General features: G+C 48.3%; 1 protein-coding gene across 8 annotated transcripts in view; it reads left to right on the top strand.

Moving 5' to 3' along the window:
- The first annotated feature begins 3517 nt into the window (after positions 1-3517).
- Positions 3518-21164, top strand: part of SGSM2 (small G protein signaling modulator 2) — an 83517-nt gene continuing 65870 nt past the window's right edge. For 4 of the 8 annotated variants that reach the window (XM_079955441.1, XM_079955447.1, XM_079955444.1 and 1 more), the window contains exons 1-2: positions 3519-3896; positions 19787-19862. In XM_079955441.1, coding sequence (XP_079811567.1) covers positions 3840-3896; positions 19787-19862 — 133 coding nt within the window. In that variant the 5' untranslated portion in view covers positions 3519-3839. Of the gene's footprint in view, positions 3897-19786; positions 19863-21164 lie in introns of all 8 variants that reach the window. The other 4 variants (XM_079955446.1, XM_079955443.1, XM_079955442.1 and 1 more) reach the window with 2 other exon arrangements.

Below are 21164 nucleotides of genomic sequence, written 5' to 3' on the forward strand. Positions count from 1 at the left end.
GGTGGTGTGTGGGCTGTCCCTCGCTGGAGGTTTCTCAGGGCTGCTGAAGTTGCAAGATTCCTGTGCTGAGCGGGAAGGCTGACCTCTAAGGATCCCTCCCGCCTGTATTAACTCTGCGACTTTTATGTTCTGAGCCGTGGGTAGGCAAACTAAGGCCCGGGGGCCGGATCCGGCCCAATCGCCTTCTAAATCTGACCCATAGATGGTCCCGGAATCAGCGTGTTTTTACATGAGTAGAATATGTGCTTTTATTTAAAATGCATCTCTGGGTTATTTGTGGGGCATAGGAATTCGTTCATTATTTTTTTCCAAAATATAGTCCGGCCCCCCACAAGGTCTGAGGGACAGTGGACCGGCCCCCCGCTGAAAAAGTTTGCTGACCCCTGTTCTGAGCACACGAGCCACGTTGCTGTTCTCAGTGAAAGCGTCAGTCCTAAGAAAAAGAGAAATCGATGGTTGGGAGTTTGAATAGGTGAAGAAATAGCTAGGAATGCCAGGAGAAGGAAGGGCTTAGATGCTCCTCTCGCATCTTTCCCGAGCTAAACCTCTTTGGTCCCTTTGACTTTGCTGCAAATAACTTTGTTTAACGTGCCACTTGCCATCTTTGCTGTCCTCCTCTGAACCCATATCTAACTCAAGAGGGCAGCAATCAGAGTCTGGAATAAGAAACAAATAAAATTCTGCAGCAGCAAATTCACGCCTGTCTGCATCCGGATGATGAGGTCATGAGAGAGAGAGAGAAAGAGAGAGAGAGAGAGAGATCACTTCTTCCACTCATGCCTGTGTTTTCATAAATGGAGGAAAGCTCTTTCAGCCCCTCTGCAGCATCTTGCCCAGTGTTTCTGAAAGCAGCCAGCCAGGTACTTCTGGGCGAGCACGAAAGCAGCAACAGACCCTCTCCAAACGTGTCTGAGCAGCTGGGGTAGATTGCCTCTGAGGGTGGAAGCTCCGTTCCTAACTTACGAAAGATACAAGACAGATGGGACTGGCTACCCAAAGCTGCAGGGTGTGGAGGGATCCTTTTTAGGATACTCCATTCCATTTCCCACTCAAGTTTTCTTTCCCCTGCATCCCAACAACTAGATTACAATCGGCTGTTTTAGGGCATATTCCCCTCTCCTCTTGGGGCATTATATTATTATTATTATTACTACTACTACTACAATTGTTTTTCTGAGCTTCTGCAAACCCCAAAGCCTCCTAATACCTCCTTCTTACGTGTGGCACAATAAGCAAGAGCACTGAAAACCAGAAACAGAGGAAGAGTGATAGATAAATAAATATTCTCTTTATTTTTCCTTTATTTCTTATGCCCCATTTCAATCACTGAGATTTCTGATGGGGATTATTATTGTTATTGTTATTTATTATAATATTATTATTATTACTTATTAGTTACAGTGGTACCTCGGGTTACATATGATTCAGGTTACATACAATTCAGGTTACATACGCTTCAGGTTACAGACTCCACTAACCCAGAAATAGTACCTCGGGTTAAGAACTTTGCTTCAGGATGAGAACAGAAATCGAGCTCTGGCGGCACGGTGGCAGCAGGAGGCCCCATTAGCTAAAGTGGTGCTTCAGGTTAAGAACAGTTTTAGGTTAAGAACGGACCTCCAGAATGATTTAAGTACTTAACCCGAGGTACCACTGTACTTGTCTCGCCTGCCTCCTTCCAGCAACTCCTGCAGCCAAGCTGGTGCCAAACATCTTGCTCTGCTTTCCTTTGGCCCACATCAGCCAGGAAGAGGGGGGGGGGGGGCTTGACAGCTGCGCAGCCCAAGACCTCCATGCAGATCTGCCCAGGCTTGCACCCTGGAGATTGGTTGCTTGTCGCTCAAAGTTCTTCAAGCGACTTGCAGCAAAAAAAGAAAAAGATCTACATTACATAAGGGGGGAAAGGGGTGAGAATCATATAATACATTAATATTTCATATAACATAACATCCATGGGGCTGGTGATGGGAATAACCATACTAGCCATATAAATAGCAGGAAGCAGCATTAATAATACTCAAAACAATAAACAAAGCTACACACTGACCCACTAATTTGCAAATAAGCAAAACCTCAGCCCTCAACCATTCACATCAAACCAATAGCCCCCCTCCCCGACTCACCCAGAAGTCTGGGGTCAAGGCCACTGTTACGAATTGGTGGTGGGTGGGTCCAGAGTCCTCCAGGGATGGTCCAGAAAAAGTCTCTCCTCTCCCTCCAGGGGGAACAGAAGCAAAGCAAAGCAGGAAGATGTCAACAAAGGCGCTTACCTGATTTGCAGGTGACCCAGGTACTGTTCCTCTGCTGCTGGTGGGGGTGCACTTCTCCCCATGAAGGCCCTGAGTGTGGCAGGCCCTGTCCTGTGGAACTCCCTGCCAGTATTCAGTTTTAATATTCTCAATAATTTTTTATTTTTTTAAATGCACTGATTGTCAGCAGTTCCCCAAGGCTGCAGGTGAGGGCCTCTCCCATTCCTACCTGGGGAATCGAGGGACTGAACCTGATTGTTTTGCGTGCAAAACAATATAAGCTACAGCCCTTTTTCAATGCAATGCTGCGTTCTGGGCCTTATACCCCTGAGTTCTTGAAGCACCAAGACTTGGAAATTTCTGCTTGGTCCCTGCTCCTGCCAACCTAGCAGTTCAAAAGCACGTCAAAGTGCAAGTAGATAAAGAGGTACCGCTCCGGCGGGAAGGTAAACGGCGCTTCCGTGCGCTGCTCCGGTTCGCGAGAAGCGGCTCAGACATGCTGGCCACATGACCCAGAAGCTGTACATCGGCTCCCTCGGCCAATAAAGTGAAATGAGTGCCACAACCCCAGAGTCGGCCACGACTGGACCTAATGGTCAGGGGTCCCTTTACCTTACCTCCTGCATTGATAGATAGATAGATAGATAGATAAACTTATTGTCATTGTCCGTATATACACAGTATACACAACGACGAAAATCAAACACCCAAGACCGGATTCACATACACATTTGCACGTATCTCCAACACTCTCATCCTATTCAGACATAATCTATTAAAACATACATAATCCAGAATATAACACAACCTATTAGAAGCATAGCATAACCTAAAACCTATCTCATTCCTTACTGCTCACTGCTTGCTCATTGCAGGGGGGTTGGACTAGATGACCCTCAGGGTCCCCTCCGACTCTCACCCTGACCTACCTCACAGGGCTGTTGTGAAGACAAAAAACAGAAAATGAACCTTCCCTCCCTCCATGAAGACCTTAGTATTGAAGGAGCAGCTTCCCAAACCCTTGCAAGCGGCAGGCGGCGGGTGTTTGCGTGAGCGCGCGTCCGAGAACTCTACCCATGCTCCGGATCCCTCTCGTCTCCTTCCTCCCCCGGCGAAACCCAAGCTCCCAGTAAGGCAGGCGCAACGTGCCCACCCCCCGCGACACGCCCTCACAAAAGCACATTGTTACCAAATAATGCCCCCCCCCCGCAGCGCCTCCCGTTTCCTCCCGGCTCCCGGCTCCCCGCCTCCACCCCAGCGAGGAACCCCCCCCCCCGCCAAGGAGGCGGGCCCCGCTCGGCTGACGTCAATGTGGGGGCGGGCTCGGAAGATGGCTGGCGCTGGAGGGAATGCCCTCTTGCAACCGCAGCGCCGAGCGGAGCGCAGGCTTGGCGGGGCCGCGCGGGGGACGCTGCTGGGGCCGGATCGAGGAAGCGCCCATCGCCCTCCTTTTGCACCGGCCGCAGGGATTGCAATCGCTGCCTGGGTTTTAATTTTTTAACCTCTATATCGATCGATCTCTATATTTCCTTCTTTTTTTTGGAAAGAGTTCCCTTTGGCCACCTTCCCTCGCTCAGCCCAGGAAGCACCATGAGTCTCCCTGAAGATGCAGTGAAGGAAAAATTACTCTGGAATGTGAAGAAGGAGGTAAGAGAGAGAGGGGTGGGTGGGTCCTGATCACTTTTTTTGCAAAAAAAAAAAATTTGGGGGGGTCGTCCCTCCCAAGAGACTGATTCCCCCCCCCCCATCTTCCATTTTCCCCATCTCTCTCCCTCTGGAGTCTTCCTTTGCATTTTGGGTCTCCCCGCCCCCCAGATAGATTCCCTATCCAACTCTCACCCCAATTCCGGGGTTTGTTTGTGGGCATTTGGGGAGCGTTTCGTTCAGGGGTGCCGGAGCTCATCTCGGGTGCGGAAAGGGGGCTTGGTTTGTTTTTGAAGAACCAAGGAGGTGCTTTGAGAAAGGTCTCATGGGCAGCCATGCCTGCCCCCTGGGGGTTGGAGTGGATCGGAGGGGTCAGCACCCACCCCGTCCTCGCTTTCTCAGCCCAGAATTGGGGATCAGGTGGAAAAACGTGTGTATACCGTATATGCTGTTTATCGAATGGCGAAGGAAAAGCACTCTGTTCAAGCTCAGAGGCCCCCTTTCCCCCTTTGCCCACACTTTCAATATTGCAATGTACTGGGTGCAGGTGTTTGGATTTCAAATGAACACACATACACACACTCTTTCTTTCTGTGTCTGTCAGTGAACACTATATATTTAAAGCGCACCTCCCTCCCCATGTGAATCCTGGGAATTGTAGTTTACTCCTTGCAGAGCTACAGTTCCCAGGATTCTTGCGGGGTGTGTGTGCTTTGAATGGGGTGTGTGCCCCCAAAGTGCATGCTCTCACATATATTCTGCAGGCGAGACTTAAACCTTATTCTTAATGGTACTTACTATGTATTTAATGGGACTGACTCTCTGGTAAAGAGCACACAGAACCACAGCTTGGATTTGACTTAGGGGCCTAAGACTCTAGAATCTGTTTTCTTCCTAGGTTCTGCTTTTGAAACACCCGGCAAGCAAACCTGCTCCCAGTTTGGAAGCTGCTGGGGATGTTTTGCATTTGAGCCTGGGGTTTGTCAGGCTCAGCTGTCAAGCGCTCGGCTCTGTGAAGAGAGCAGTTTTCCCGGTGCATCTTCAGTTAGACCTCCCCCTTCCTACTACCAGCTGTGTAACCAGTCGCCAGCCTGATACAGTGTCTCTGGGTGTGTGCAGAGTGCCGTTCTCCCACCACCGCGACACACATAGCTGGAAGAACTCCTCTGTAAGTCTGGACTGGCGCAGGAGCTGCCAGCTCAGAGGTTGTGGTGTTGGGGGCTGCTTTGAACCCCCAAGATCTCACAGATTAAAACAACATTGCTCTCAGGGAGGAAGATTGCTCCAGTGTTGCACTAAACCTGGGATCTGCCTTAACACCAAGCAGATCACTTGACCGGCTGACTAGCAGAGCAGAACCAGGGAAGCAGCCTCAGACCATTGCTCCATCTAGCTCAGTATTGCCTACACTGACTGGCAACAGGGTTTCAGGCAGGGGACGTTCCCAGCCCTACCGTTGGGGATTGTGACCTGGCCAGAGGCAAGACAATAAAGGCATTTTACTGGCTGATTCACTTTGCAGACTCTGAGAACACCTCCCCAAATGCCTTTGGAAAGCCTTGTCCCCTGTAGGCAAAGGTTGCTTATTTGTGTGGGGAGAGAGATGGTAAAAAGAGAGGGTCTGGAATACATATTTTTGAGGGGTGTGTGTGTGCATACTGGCATACTGGCTGAAAGCACCAAAAGTCTTCACCAGCTCATTTCCACACAAACACCCCCCCCCACCTTTAGTGAGTCTTGCACAGAGTAGCAATCTGTTCTTTGGTGGGGAGGGGGCTTCTAGGATGGCGATGGATGCTTTGCTTTTGGGGTGGGGGGGCAGCTGGCTCTAGAGGGTTCATCTCCATGCTTTCTCTCTCCTCTTCTCCGCCTCCCCCCCCCCTTTATCAGTTGCCTTGTCCTCAGTGACGCAGATGCTTCTGCCTTGCTGATGTGTGTGTGTGTGTGTGTTCATCGAAGTGTGTTGGTGGAGGGGGGGACGGGGACATGAATTCATTCAAAAATTGCAAGAGCCGCATCTAGCCCTGTGTCCCCTGATGCATGTTAAGTAGCCACGACAGCTTGATTTAAAGGGATCTGCTGTGAATTAGCTGCCTGGGTTCTAATCCATCAGTTAATTGATCTGAGAGCTGCATAAATTAGCATATGAATGACAAACGGAGGTTCTGAAATGGGAGGGAGAGAAGAATTATTATCTTTTCCGGGGAGGTTATATTTTTTTAGCTGGTGCAAAAAAAAAAAAAAGTTCCCCCCAAAACACATCCATTTGTGTGTGTTTGTGTGTGTGTGTGTGAAAGAGAGAGCTCCAAATCTTCCTAAGGCAGAGTTAGAAGAAGCTGTTTGTGTGAGAGTCACACAAGTCCCTTCCACTCACAGATTTATCAGGGATTGCAATATGATTATCTTAAAGATGTTATTGGTTGTATCCAGTGCTTAGATGTGCTCAGAGTAGACCCACTGAAATTAATGGCCATGACTGACTTAGATTTTATATTTTCAGTGAGTCTACTCTTAGTAGCCCAATATGTTTAGAATCCTAGAATTGTGCAGTCGGATGGGACCCCAAGGGCCATCTAGTCCAACCCCCTTACGATGTAGGAATCTTTTGCCCAGTACAGGACTGGAACCCACAACCCTGAGGTCGAGAGTCTCATGCTCTCCTGACGGAGCTTTTATTAAGGTGGCGCTTTTCAGTCAATCAATCAAAACTCGGATCGACTTATCCAGCTAATCAATGCATAGCCTACACCAGGCAACTTCGTGCAAGCCAGAAATCTCTCCAGGAAGATGTGAAAATCGAGATTAAAGGCATAAGAAGAGTTTGCTTGGGAGGAAGCCAAGGTCCATTCAGTCCAGCATCTCAGAGTGACTGACTAGATACCTCCGGCAAGCACATAAACAGTGCAAGAAGCCAGTAGCCCTGTCCTGACCCCCGCAACCCATATTATAAGAGTTAGGGATGGGCAAGAAATTTGATTTGATTTGCATTTACAGTGGTAACTCGGGTTACATATGCTTTAGGTTACAGACGCTTCAGCTTACAGACTCCGCTAACCCAGAAATAGTGTTTCAGGTTAAGAACTTTGCTTCAGGATGAGAACAGAAATCGTGCTCCAGCGGCGTGGCAGCAGCATGAGGCATCATTAGCTAAAGTGGTGCTTCAGATTAAGAACAGTTTCAGGTTAAGAATGGACCTCCGGAACGAATTAAGTACTTAACCCGAGGTACCACTGTAAAGCCAAATCTATCGAACTCACGCAGTTAAGGGGTAGACTGCTCCTCAACACAGAGACTCTATTTCTAGCTATCGTTGTTAATAAGAGCAGAGTCCTGCAGGATCAGACTAAAGTCCTATCAAGTCTGTTGTCCCACAGTGGCCAACTATTGTAGATGCCTCAGAGAAAACCCCAAGAAGCTACAGCCCTCTGCCGGTGGTGTCCTCAGCAAGCTGGAATTCAGACGTAGGACTTGAACCCATGGCTTCGAGTTATAAGAAAGGAGAATCCAACTAAACATCAGGAAGAACTTTCTGACAGCAAGAACCGTTTGACAGTGGAACAGGCGCTCTCAGGATGTAGTGGATTTACCTCCATTGGAGGTTTTTAAGCAGAGGTCTGTCTTGGATTCCTGCCTTGCATGGGGTTGAACTGCATGACCCTCAGGGTCCCTTCCGACTCTTGCGATTCTGTGATTCTAGGTAGACTGCCTCTGGACATGGAAGTTCTACGCAGCCATTATGGCTCATTCTTAGTCCTCTCCCCCTTCATGAATTTGCCTGTACGCATCCCCTTTCTGAAACCAGCTGTGCCCATGGCAGCGAGTCAGACCAATGAAATCAAGGCTGTGTGTATTAATAAGATTCTCCAGGCTGCTGAGATGGCTTGCCTGATGGCAGCTGTCAGCAGTTCATGAAGCAGTTGCCGAATATGCGCAAATCTCTGGGGTCCTCCTAGGCCCAGGGCGGTCCAGGATTTGGGCAGAGTTGCACCCAGGTTCCCAGGAGACCTCTGCCTCCCTCCCCCCCTCTACATTTATGGAGGGTTTTATAAAGGTTTATATAACACAGCCAGCAATTGAGGCGTTTTCTACGCACCCCCGCTTCCTGACAAACAGGAATGTTGGGGAATCCTGGGGGCCACACTCCCTTCTGGGAGGTCAATTGGGGGGCCATGTGCAAAAGTGGGTGGAGCAATAAATGTGAGTTTTACCTTGTTGCAGAGTAAGCTAATTTTATCACACACTCGTCTTTGCCCTCCGTCCAGCCAAGAAAGCAACATTATAGAAGTTAAACCCGCCATGCAAAAGGACCCGAGGAGCTTTTAGATTTCCCACAATGCCTTGGTGCGGCACTACATGGCGGCCATTTTTAGGAAATTTAAATGGCAGCCAACCGCTAGGAAAAAGTGGTTTCAGGGCAAACGCTAGCAGTGGGCATTGGAAGGGCAGTAGTGCCCCGAGTGCCTGTTATTGATGGAAAACCTACCCCCTCAAAAGAGTCCGGAAGCTTCCTTTGTGGGAACATCCAGCCCACCTTTGCTTAAACAACTTCCTGTCCACATAGTTGTGTTTCGATTGCTAAAGTGTACTCTGCTTTCCTCCTTTCCCTCGTGGCATTTAATTCTCTGCATCTTTTTGCGGCAAAGCAGTAAATTAGGCTTTTGCGTGCGGCAAATTGTTGCCCTTGCCCTGCTTGGGAAACTGCTAAAATTGAGTTCCTTTTCCTGAGCAATATGTTTCTCTGCCTCAGACCGATCCGTTTCAGGTAAATCTTCGTCCTTGGGGGAACATTTAAGAACTTATTTGCTGGCTTGGATTTTCTGGCGGCCTTGCTTGCTGTTCCCACTGGGAAGCAATTTATTTCCTTGACTTTAAGACAAAGGCAGGCCTGTAAAATGTCTCGAGAAATTTGGCTCAGTTGCCTCCCGACGTTTACCTCCTCTGTGGGGAAGCCTGTCCTGATGAGAAGTGTTGTGAAGCTCGCTGGTCTTTCTCCAGCTAATTTATGGGTTTCTGCAAATCTGAAACAGATCGACATGGGCGATCCAACTTTGACCCTGGGTAACCACTCAACTCCCAGACCCACAACTCCCAGAAGAGTGCAAGAGGTGGTCTTTGTGCAGGGAGGGGGTCCAGTGTAGTCAAACTTCTTTTGGCCAGGGAGCTACTCTCACCCACCACTTTTCCACACAGCTTTCCCCCTCATCAGCAGTGTTTGAAATTAGCCAGGTGCCTTTTCCACCTGACTATTGACCATTTGGACGCAGGTGGTGCTGTGGGTTAAAGCCTCAGTGCCTAGGGCTTGCCGATCGAAAGGTCGGCGGTTCGAATCCCTGCGGCGGGGTGCGCTCCCGCTGCTCAGTCCCAGCGCCTGCCAACCTAGCAGTTCGAAAGCACCTCCGGGTGCAAGTAGATAAATAGGGACCGCTTACCAGCGGGAAGGTAAACGGCGTTTCCGTGTGCGGCTCTGGCTCGCCAGAGCAGCGATGTCACGCTGGCCACGTGACCCGGAAGTGTCTCCGGACAGCGCTGGCCCCTGGCCTCTTAAGTGAGATGGGCGCACAACCCCAGAGTCTGTCAAGACTGGCCCGTACGGGCAGGGGTACCTTTACCTTTACCTATTGACCATTTAAAGGGACGCAGGTGGCGCTGTGGGTTAAATCACTGAGCCTAGGGCTTGCTGATCAAAAGGTTGGCGGTTCGAATCCCAGCAACAGGGTGAGCTCCCATTGCTCTGTCCCATCTCCTGCCAACCTAGCAGTTTAAAAGCATGAAGTGCAAGTAGATAAATAGGTACCGCTCTGGCGGGAAGGTAAACAGCATTTCTGTGCGCTGCTCTGGTTCGCCAGAAGCGGCTTAGTCATGTTGGCCACATGACCCGGAAGCTGTACGCCAGCTCCCTCGGCCAATAAAGCGAGATGAGTGCCGCAACCCCAGAGTCGTCCGTGACTGGACCTAATGGTTAGGGGACCCTTTACCTTTTTATTGACCATTTACAACCAAGTGAAGATACCTGGACACCAGGATGGCGCCTGACATCTCCACCATTTGGAGATGCATACCTGGGGACTTTACAGCCATCTTGCCCCAAAATGGCAACTAGACATTCTGTTTTGGCGACTGCAACCTTGGTTTAAGGAGCCATTTTGTACCTAGCTTATATAACTGAGTTTCTAGCACTGCTCCCCAGCACTCACTTTACAGGGTGGCACTGGGTACTTTATATCTTTGCTTATCCCAACACCATGTCTATCTTTCTCCACCAAAATCACTGGGGAGTTGGGGGGCGGGGGTTTCCAGGCTGGATGATAGTCAAACTAGAGTCTAGACTAGAGGTGTGAAGGCATTGAGCAGAGAGTCATGACTAAAAAAATGGTCTGTGTTCTCCCACATCCTTCTGGGCCTTCACATATCTACTCTAGTGTAGACCCCAAATCCTTGATGGGCTTATAGGTCCATAGCAGCCATTCTCAACTTTGGTTCTCCAGATGCTCTTGAACTACAACTCCCATAATCCATCACTGCTGGCCATGCTGGCTAGGAAAGATGGGAGTTGTAGTCCAACAACATCTAGGAACCCAAGGCTGAGAAAGGCTGGCCTAGAGTCTGGACCCTGAACCGGAAAGTTTATCATGTTTGGCTTCTATTGCCATTGCAGCTTTGAGACTTGGCAAGTCACCATTCACACTGGATGCCAATTTGTTTCCAGGCTTGGTTCAAGTTGCCAGTCCTGGCCTGTCACCTGAAGGTTGCAGTGGGTAGGGAATGGAAAATCAGGAGGGAGAATGGATTGGAGTATCATGAACAAGGGCATTCTGCACTGCGGGATTTTGTTGCGGGGCTCCCCTGATTTTATTTCCAATTCCTGTTTGCTCCTGTTTTCTATGCAAGGTAGCATGGCTTCCCCCAAAGAATACTGGGAACTGTAGTTTAACCCTTACAGTGCTATAGTTCCCAGCACCCTGAATAAAGTGGTCAAAGATCTTGTGAACCACCCTGAGATCTTGTGATGAAGGATGGTATATCATCATCATCATCATCATCATCATCATCAAAGCATCACACAAAAATCAATGAAGCAAGAGTAAAACATAGCCTATAATAATCTGTCATATTAAAACAAGTAAGCTTTTTTGTTTTAAAAAACCACTTATTTATTCCTCATTTTGCCCTAGTATCTCGCTTGCTCTTCACAACACAGGAAAGAAACACCTCCATGTTTCTTCTTCCCTGATTTCATTGTGTTCTCCAGGTGCTGAAATTTTAATAGAGGCTTCCCTATATCCAGGGCAGCAAGATCCTATTAGCTACGAAGCCATTAGCTAAATTAAATGGATTTCTGCCTGTTTTGGAGTGGGTTCAGGGCCTCCAATGTAAGACCCCATCTGTGCTCAGGTCTGTGTGGGCATGAAAGGAATGGTGCCCATTTTTCAAACTGCATCTCTAGGCAGTTTTTCAGGGCAGAATCATAATTCTCTAGCTGGTCGGAAGTTTGGGGGAGCGGCAGCGAAAGTCTCTTACAGGTTTTTTGTTCAAAGCAAAGCAAAAATGCCCAACTGTCTCCAACAACCTGCATCTGATTCAGAGAGAATGGATTGTGTTGCTTCACTGCCTGTAGCATCTTAAAACTTTTGCGGTTTTAATGCATGGTACGTTTCTAGATCTGGAATCAGGTATGGGGGGGCACCCCCCTCCCATGATCAGAAATACTGCCAGCATGCCAAGGGTGTCTGTCTGCCACCACTGAGTAATTCTCCCATCCTCGACGAGAGGGCAGGGAAGTGTGATCTATCACAGTCCTCCCCGACATAATGTGCAATTTGCGGTTTCAGTTGGACTAGAATATGCTTGGTGGATTTGTGCCCATCTGGGAGACATTTTGCTTGTTGCTGTTGCTTCCCTCTTTGCAGTGATGGATGGCTGTATCCTCTAGACTCCCAAACACAGAGAAACTTGTGCTGGATCGTTTTCAGTTCTGAGCATGGGGTGAATAATCAGCCACCAGCAATTTTTGCTCCCGTTTCTTTCTTTCATAAGGATTCTCTTGACTTCTTTAGTCTGCAGTGAGCTCTTGTCTGCCCCTGGAACTGAATCAGAACCAGAGATGCCACATGGAGTCTTTGGCTTGCCATGTGGCATCTCTGGTTGCCACGTGGTGTCCCTGCCTGCTACGTGGTGTCTTTGGTTTGCCAGATGGAGTCTCTGGTTGCCACATGGTATCTCTGGCTTGCCACATGGTGTCTGTGGCTTGCCACATGTAGTATCTTGTTTACCATGAGGTGTCTCTGACTTGCCAAGTGGCGTCTCCAGTTGCCATGCGGTGTCTCTGCCTGCTACGTGGTATCTCTGGCTTGCCACATGGAGTCCCCTTGCTTGTCACGTGGTGTCTCGGTCTCTTGGCCCTTTGCCTCTGTTCTGCTCGCTCCCCTCAAAACCTGGCCCTTCCCCAATGCACAAATCTATATTATCTCAGGACAGTGCTTTCTGGGTCTTCTGCCAAGGCAAACAGGGAATGGAGCTGGTTAAGACAACACCGCTTGTTCGAGCGAGCAGGGAGGGGGCCGCCCCGTAGTTCAACAAGGCTGCCCAGGTGTTGCCTTAGCGATGCCACTTAGAGGCCCATTTCCACTCCCTCTCGCTTCCTGCTTGTCAACGTGCCAAGCTTTTTGCCTCCTGCCACTTCTCCGAGAACTGGCTTGCGTCCCGGGAAAACTGCCCGCCTTTCCGAAGTCAAAAGACAACCCGATACAGTTCCATTCTTTCTTTTGGGGGAACTCTGGGAGTTTGTGAGGGGACGAGGGGTCTCCTAGCACCCCTCAGCACCTTTAACAAACGACAGACCCCAGGATTTTTGTGGCTTGAGGAACCAGGACTGCTTAAAGGGTTATAACACTGCTTCAGATGTATGGGGCAGGTGTGGCCCTAGTCGTTCAGGGGCCTCTTTCTATAGGGCCCCATCAGTTCAGGATTTTCAACAGGCTTTAAAAGCCCACTTCACTTCAGGTTCCTTTTTCTGCAAGCGTTCCTGGTGCTTGTCATGGTCCTTGGAGAGGGGTTGCAGCAGGGAAGTCAGGCTTCTTCAGGGAACTAGGCCGGAGGCAGTGAAGGACTTGCCCATGGGGCAGCCCCAGATGGACGTAAGGAACAAAAAGCCCCTGCAGAAGAGGAGGCCAGTATCTCCTGGCCTAAGGAGGTTCTGTTTCCATCTTGTGACTCCTGGTCCCTCTGAGCCACTGGTTTCTGAAGCAATATTTGAGCTCTGCTGTTCTGGAGTCTCCAGCCTGAGCCATTCTAGATGGCCTGTGCTATCAGAAAAAAGACAAATCTGACCAAGGATGGAGCAACTTAGAGGCGTAGCAAACTAGCTTATGGCAAGCTAGACTGTCTGTCCATCTATCACAGCCTTATTGGTGTAGTGTAGTGGTTAGAGGGAGACATGGGTTCAAATCTCCTCTTGGCCATGAACCCTAATGCTAACACTAATTTTATTTATTTATTTATTTATTTATTTATTTATTTATACATACATACATACATACATACATACATACCCTGCCCATCTGGCTGGGTTTCCCCAGCCACTCTGGGTGGCTTCCAACAAAATATTTAAAATACAATAAAACGTCAGACATTAAAAACTTCCCTAAACAGGGCTGCCTTCAGATGTCCTCTAAAAGTCAGATAGTCATTTATCTCTTTGACATCTGATGGGAAGGCGTTCCACAGGCCGGGCGCCACTACCGAGAAGGCCCTCTGCCTGGTTCCCTGTAACCTCACTTTTCACAGTGAGGGAACCGCCAGAAGGCCCTTGGCGCTGGACCTCAGTATCCGGGCTGAACGATGGGGGTGGAGACGCTCCTTCAGGTATACTGGGACGATGCTGTTTAGGGCTTGAAAGGTCAGCACCAACACTTTGAATTGTGCTCGGAAATGTACTGGGAGCCAATGTAGGTCTTCCAGGACCGGTGTTATGTGGTCTTGGTGGCCGCTCCCAGTCACCAGTCTAGTTGCCGCATTCTGGATTAGTTGAAGTTTCTCGGTCACTTTCAAAGGTAGCCCCACATAGAGCGCATTGCAGTAGTCCAAGCGAGAGATGCACCACTCTGGCGAGACAGTCCGTGGGCAGGTAGGGTCTCAGCCTGCGTACCAGATGAAGCTGGTAGCCACAGAATTGACCAGCACCTCCATGGACAACGGTGAGTCCAAAAGGACTCCCAGGCTGCGCACCTGGTCCTTTAGTGGCACAGTTACACCACACCCACCCCGCCCCCTGTCCCCCAAAACAGTACTTCTGTCTTGTCAGGATTCAACTTCAATCTGTATAAACCTTGAGCTCCTTAGAGAAAAGGTGGGATAGAAACACAATAAATAGAATAGATAGATTATTGAGACTTACAGGGCAGTAGCTCTCTGGGGTCTCAGGCAGATCCTTTTAACTGGAGATGAATGGGCATTGCACACCTGGGATTGTCTTCTTGCAAAGCAGGTTCTCTATCTCTGAACTGTGGTTGCTTTCTTCTTCTTCTTCTTCTTCTTCTTCTTATTCATAATCTTTTTATTAATTTTTTTAAGATTTTACAAATTCTTTTAGACAACGCTCAAAGCAAATCTCTCATATCCCTTGACTTCCCACCAGCCTTCCATGGTGTTCTTTTCTTACCATATAAAACTGCTATATTTCTCATATTCTACCCATCTCATATATTAATTCTAACTTATTAAACTACCAATTCTCATCTGTTGCTATACTTTAAATCCTGCATATGTTTTAACATAATCACGGTTTTTTTAAATCAATTATTCCACGAAATATTTCCATTCTTCAATAAATTTTCTTCTTTGATTCTATCAGTCAGTCTAGCCATCTCAGTTTATTTCATCTTCATAAGCCAATCTTCTTTCATTGGGACTTCTTCTTTTCAACTTATTTTATTTTACTTATGATTTTCAATTTTATACATTTCAGCAATATTACAATCATTTTAACATTTCAAAGCTCGACTGCCTTCCCCCTCTTTCTGTGGTTCCTTAAATTTATTTTTTGCATTTTCTGCGTTTTCCAAATTAACTTAATTTACTCATTTATTCATCTACTTTAAATATATATTCTTATAAAACTGCAGATTATTACAATAATCCTGCCAATGTTCTTATCTGTTTACAGTTTATTTATAAATATTCAATAAACCATTTCCATTCTTTTTTTTTTAAAAAAAGTTTGTTGTCTTGATTTCTTATTTTTCCGGCAAGTTTCACCATTTCTGCATATTCCATAAGTTTTTGTATCAGTTCTTCTTTCGCTGGGACTTCTTCTTTCCACTTTTGCACATAGACTATTCTTGCCACCGTTGTAGCATACTTAAACAAATTAAAACTATTCCTTCGAAAGCTCTGGACCAGTTACACCTAACAGAAAGGCCTCAGGTTTCTTGGGAATCATTACTTTAAACATTTTTTTTTTAAAAAAACTCATTATAAAATAATTTCCCAATAGCCTTTCACCTTTATGCAGGTTGAACCGTGTTTGCTTTCCAAGTGTGCTGGTTCTGGGCCAGCTTGTCTACTTTGGCTGTGTGACTGTTGGCTCCTTCCTTGATGGCAGAGTAAGCCCAACCAAAATCCTCTGCAGCCCCTAGCCAAGAGCACTTGAGCCTTCGACGTCTGCTTCTTCTTCCATCCTTCTGTGGCTTCCAGTGATGGATTTCTCCCTGATGGACCAAACTCCAAGCCTGGAGTGTATTGGCGACTGCTATCTGCCTTCTGCTCGGCGATGTAGCTTCTGTCCTGATTTCGTGTCCTCCTGGATCAGATCCATGGCTGGCTGGGCCTTCACAACACACGGCGCTGTTGCCTCTCCAGCCTGCCCACACATTCTGTGGCTGTGAGTCAGCTGTGCTGGGCACATAGCTGTCAACTTACAGATGTGAAAATAAGGGACCAGCAGCCTCGAAAATAAGGGATCAGCAGCCAAAATAAGGGATTTTGCTTAGCTTATACAGAAGTCCGGCACTGATGGAGCCATGCTGCTTTTGCTGCGACTGACTGTGTTTTGCAGGGGGTTGGACTAGATGATCCTAAGGGTCTACAACTCTGACCAAAGAAGAGTGGCAGACAAAACTGATGAACGACATCGAGATGGCAAAGCTTACAGGCAGAATTAGAAATCAGGAAGAATGGGGAAAGTTTATCATTTATTTGAAAAGCTATTGTAAAGAGTTACATACATTGGTAGGATTGGCAGAAAACTTGTAGTAAAAATTTGAACTACGGATGGACAAATGATTTATAAAAATAGAGTTATGAAAGAGATGCAGAGGAGGAAATCACTACATTAAGATGCTGCACTGGTTGGAGGGTATGCTAAGCAGCACGTCGGGGCTGCTGCTGTCCTGGCGTGAGGAGTTCCATCGGCCCTTCCCCGCCCGAGAGAGAGGGAGGGAGGGAGAGAGACTCTCGCCCACGCTGCCCGCGAGCCTAGCATGAGGCGGTTGTGGCGCCATGGCAGCCGCTGAAGCACCACCCTTCTGTGTCCCTCCCCATCCCCTCCTCTTCCTCCTCCCTCAGGCCGCCTCCTCACCCGCCGCTGCCACCTCCGGCTTCCCCTGGCAGCGCGGCGGAAGTCTTGCAAGAGAGGGGCTGCCTGCCCGCCCGCTGCCACCCGTCTCCTCATGATGCGCCCCTGAGGGGGAAAAGGGAGAGACGGAGATGTGGCAGCTCGTGCACGTGCTCTCTCACGCGGCAGAAGACCCCGAGCTGGGCGAGCATGAAACCCGGGAAATTTAAGGGACATCATCAATATGGGACAGCAGCGGGACACGGTGCTGGGATAAGGGAGTTTCTTGCCAAATAAGGGACGGTTGACAGCTATGGGTGGGCAGGCTCTAGTCATTGCACCCCTCTTAAGTTGCCCGGTCGTGGTCGACGGGAGAGGAGAACAGGTTAGCAGCTAGCTGCCTCTTGCCAAGTGTTGCATCGCTGTTCCCTCGAGTGCAGGAACCTGGGAAGATTTTGGCAGCCCACCCACATTCCCACACCGCAAACGTACTTCTCAAGTGGTTTCAGGATCCAACAGTCTTGCATTCTGCTTTGGGGAGATGCTATTTCATACAATGTCCACAGCACCCACCTGTTCCACCAAACTTGTAACTCTTATCATAACAAAGAAACGAGAGTCATCTGGCAAATGGCTTGTTTTTGAGAAACCCATAGGATTTATCCTGCAGTGTTTTTACTCCTCACTGCCTCCTCCTTTTCGGATAGACACCCTAGACAGGCTTCAGTGCCCTGTGCAGCAAGCGCTTGGGCTCAGAACTGGTTAAGCACTTGGGGGCGACTCCAGCTGTGTTTTCATGTCCTTCTAAAACACACTTCGCCAACTGGGTGTCCTCCAGATGTTTGGAGCTTCCAGCTGTCATGCTCCCATCCCAAAACAGAATTCCCCAGGAAAAAGGGATCGATTGTTTAACCGTTTTGGGGAACTGTAGCTCTGTGGACAGAATAGAGATTCTCAAACCACCCTCAGTGCCCTTCAGTTCCCAGGATTTTGGGGGGAAAGCCATGTTTGAAAGTACAGTGGTACCTCTGGTTACGTACTTAATTCGTTCCGGAAGTCCATTCTTAACCTGAAACTGTTCTTAACCTGAAGCACCACTTTAGCTAATGGGGCCTCCTGCTGCCGCCGTGCCGCCGGAGCACGATTTCTGTTCTCATCCTGAAGCAAAGTTCTTAACCCAAGGTACTATTTCTGGGTTAGGGGAGTCTGTAACCTGAAGCGTATGTAACCTGAAGCATATGTAACCCGAGGTACCACTGTATTTAAAGTGGCATGATGCTGTTTGAAATGTGTAGTGCAGATGGGACTTTAGCCAGCATTCCATAGCCAGCAAATGAATTTGATCATAGAATCACAGAATTGTAGAGTTGGAAGGGACCCCTATGGTCATCTAGTCCAACCCCCTGCAACGCAGGAATCTCCACTAAAGCTTCCATGACAGATGACCATCCAGCCTCTGCTTAAAACCCTCCAAGGAAGGAGAGACCACAACCTCCCATAAATAGGATGTGGGGTTTTTTTGGGGGGTGGGGGGCGGGAGTCAGTGTCTCTGAATTTTTTTCTGAAAAAATGTTCTGCTTCTGCAAATCTCAAGTCTGCTGATCCATTCCTTTTGTGGACTGGTGGCGTAGTTTTGGCTGTCTGGTGAATGGCGGTTGCAGCCAGAACGCTGGGAAAAGAAGGAATAAATAAGCAAACAGGCAAACCTGGCTGTGGCTCCCCACTCACATTTGGCTTGGCCAAAGATCCAGAGACAATAATGTTTTCCAAAGCAAGCGAAGGGGGTGGCAGCTTTGCAACGCTGCCATCACGCTTCTTCTTCTTCCTGCAGAGGTTCTTGCCTGTTCAGTGTGCTCCTTTGTTTTCCTTCCCTCCTCTGCCTTAAGCCAATTGCTTGCAAATAATTCTTCTTTCAATTTGCTTTCTGTCCAGCTGTGCTGGGAAGCATCTTTTTCCCCCAGTGGTGCTTGCTGCAGAATGTCAGTGCAAACAAAAACGAAACCCTCGGTGCCTTCCTGCATGGCCTCCTGTTCGATTTGCTCTGATCCTGCACTCATTTGGCTTTGTTCTAAGGCAGGCGTGAAAGGTCACTGTGAGACATCTTTCGGGGATGCTTGGCTCCTCCTCGCAGGGTGGAGATTTATTTGTTTGTTTTTGTTCTGCTGCTGTCGAAAAACAGCCAAACGCACAGGGTTAGAGCACTGCTTTCTTTAATACACTGACACAGCAACACCCAGCAAAAACCAGCGAGGGCCATGGGATTGTCACTTAGACTGAACATCAAAGCAGGCTTGCATGCTGGACAGAAACAGGTATAAAAGCTCCCTCAAGACAGCTGCTTTGTTTTCGGAGGATTGGAGGGGTGATTTGGAGCAGAGGAAAATCAGCAGTTTTCCATCTGCTACTTTTTCTCTTTTCCTAATTAACTGCTCCCCCTTAAGAGGACTTAGTGGCAAGAGCTCACCACTCTGTCATCTGGCGGAAATAAAGGATCGGCAGAGACACCCATTGGCATGAGGGGGGCACCAGAGGGCAGCCTGGCAATGGCCCCTTCGACATTGGCCCGGGGAAAATCAGTCCCCAAGACCCTGGAGGATCTTTGCCAGTCAAAGCGGTTAATACCGGGATAAAATCATAGAATCGTTGAGTTGGAAGGGACCCCAGCGGTCATCTTGTCCAACCCTCTGCAGTGCCATTGGGATAGATGGCCAATACATTCCTCTCATTCATAGAGTCAGTGGGAACATAGGACAGAGAACTCAGCCTTCTACTGAATCAGAACATCTATCTCACTGTTGTCTGCACTGACTGGCAGCCGCTCTGCAGGGTCTAGGTCACCCTACCAGGAGATACTGTTGAGGACTGATCCTTGGATTATTATTTTTTGCATGGAATAGCAGGTTGTAGACTTCTGGAATTGTAGAGTTGGAAGGGACCCTGAGGGTCATTTAGTCCAACCCCCTGCAGTGCAGGCATCTTTTGCCCGACGTGGGGCTCGAACCCACAACCCACAATGCTCTACCAACCGAGCTTTCTCAGGCCCGCCTGATGCTCCACCGCCGAGTGAGCTGGGGTCTTGCAGCCGAGAAGCAGAGCACATTTGCATGTGAAACTTCTGCGCTCAGTGCTTGGCATCCCCTGTCATGAAGGAATCAGGTACCAGGTTGTGGGGAAAGATACTTACTCTGCCTGAGGCCTGGAAACCTGCAGTCTCTTTGGGCAAAACTTGCCTAGACAAACAGCCCAACCTGTTGCCGGACTCTCTAAGGTTCTCCCTCTGCGTCTTTATGACCCATCGAGTGTTGCTTTCCACACATAAACTTCTTTATCTATTCCTGTTCAGGTGAAGCAGATCATGGAAGAAGCTGTCACCCGGAAGTTTGTGCACGAAGACAGCAGCCACGTCATTGCATTGTGCGGTAAGTGAATAATTGTTGTGTTGCCATGCACAAAACAGTTGCGTTATCATTGCATCAAGCAGCAAGTGACAAACCGTTGCTTCGTCACTGTATTATGTGGTAAGTAACAAAATTGCTGGAGCTCCAAGCTGGTGTAAACTAGGGTGTCCTTTGTAATTTTACTACCATGCACTGTATGTGTGTGTGCGCACGCGCGCGCTGCAACAGCTTTGCAGCCCAACAGAACCACAAGTTCTGTGCCTGGAATGCATGTTGCAAATCATGACTACATTAGCCACAGTTGAATACACCGGCTTTAATCAGATTGTAGAGTTTAGAGAGCCAGGAACTTTATTGCTGAGCCGTTGTTAGGAGACAAGGCAGATGTTCCGCCACTGTGCTATGGCCCCTCCCTGATCACCAGCCGTTTTGAACCAGTGGGCACAGAATACCCTGTGTGCCCCTCCGCAGGAGGGAGGCAACGCAAGGCCTTTGCAGTGGTGGCTCCCCACTTGTGGAATGTCCTCCCTGTGGAGGCTCACCTGGAGCCCTCTCAGTTTAGTTTAAGGCACTCTTGGCCCTTAGTTTGAAGGGTTTTTAAGTATTTCTGACCTCTTTTGGTGGGGCAGGATCTGCTGGCGCTGTCTTCTATTTGTATGGAAGCATGTGTTTTGTTTTTTAGGTTTTAGTATTTTTGTTGTGTTAGCAGGTCACTTTTCAGACATTTTTAGGAGCAAAGTGACTAATCAAGTAACAAATTAATAACAATAACTCCCCTAGAAAGTACAGGCACTCTACTAACCCTTAAGATATTTGAAGATGGTCATTGCATGTCTCCACCTCGTTGGTTTCCCCTTCTGCTTCCTGAAAGACCTCTAGGTTCAGTTTCTGATCTCTTTCGTTGAGAGGATCGTGGATATATAGCATGGCACTAGATGGATAAAGTTTCCATTTGGGACAAACCTCTTTCACATGGTCCTTCTATGTAGTACATTCCCTCCTACTCAACTATTTGTGTGGATCATTTTATGTTTTGCTTCAGCGCCGTGCGGAGGTAGGTGAGTGCTGTTCCATTTGATTGACACCCGCTGTTCAACACTAGTGGTTTTTGATTGATTCCCCACTTTAAGGAAATAAAATAAGATCCCCCTGCTAGGCCTCTTTACTGGCACAGAGGCTGGTTTTTTTTTTTGTTCGTTTTTTTGCGGAGTTGTGGCTTGTGCTTCAAATGACTGTTTTATTGGCAACCTTTTTTCATTTCGCTTTTTGTTAACAACACCTGAAATGTTAGTTGCTTGGCAGCCCTTCCCACCTAGGAAAAGG

The sequence above is a fragment of the Podarcis cretensis genome (assembly GCF_951804945.1).
Source record: "Podarcis cretensis genome assembly, chromosome: 15".
NCBI classification, from domain to species: Eukaryota; Metazoa; Chordata; class Lepidosauria; order Squamata; family Lacertidae; genus Podarcis; species Podarcis cretensis.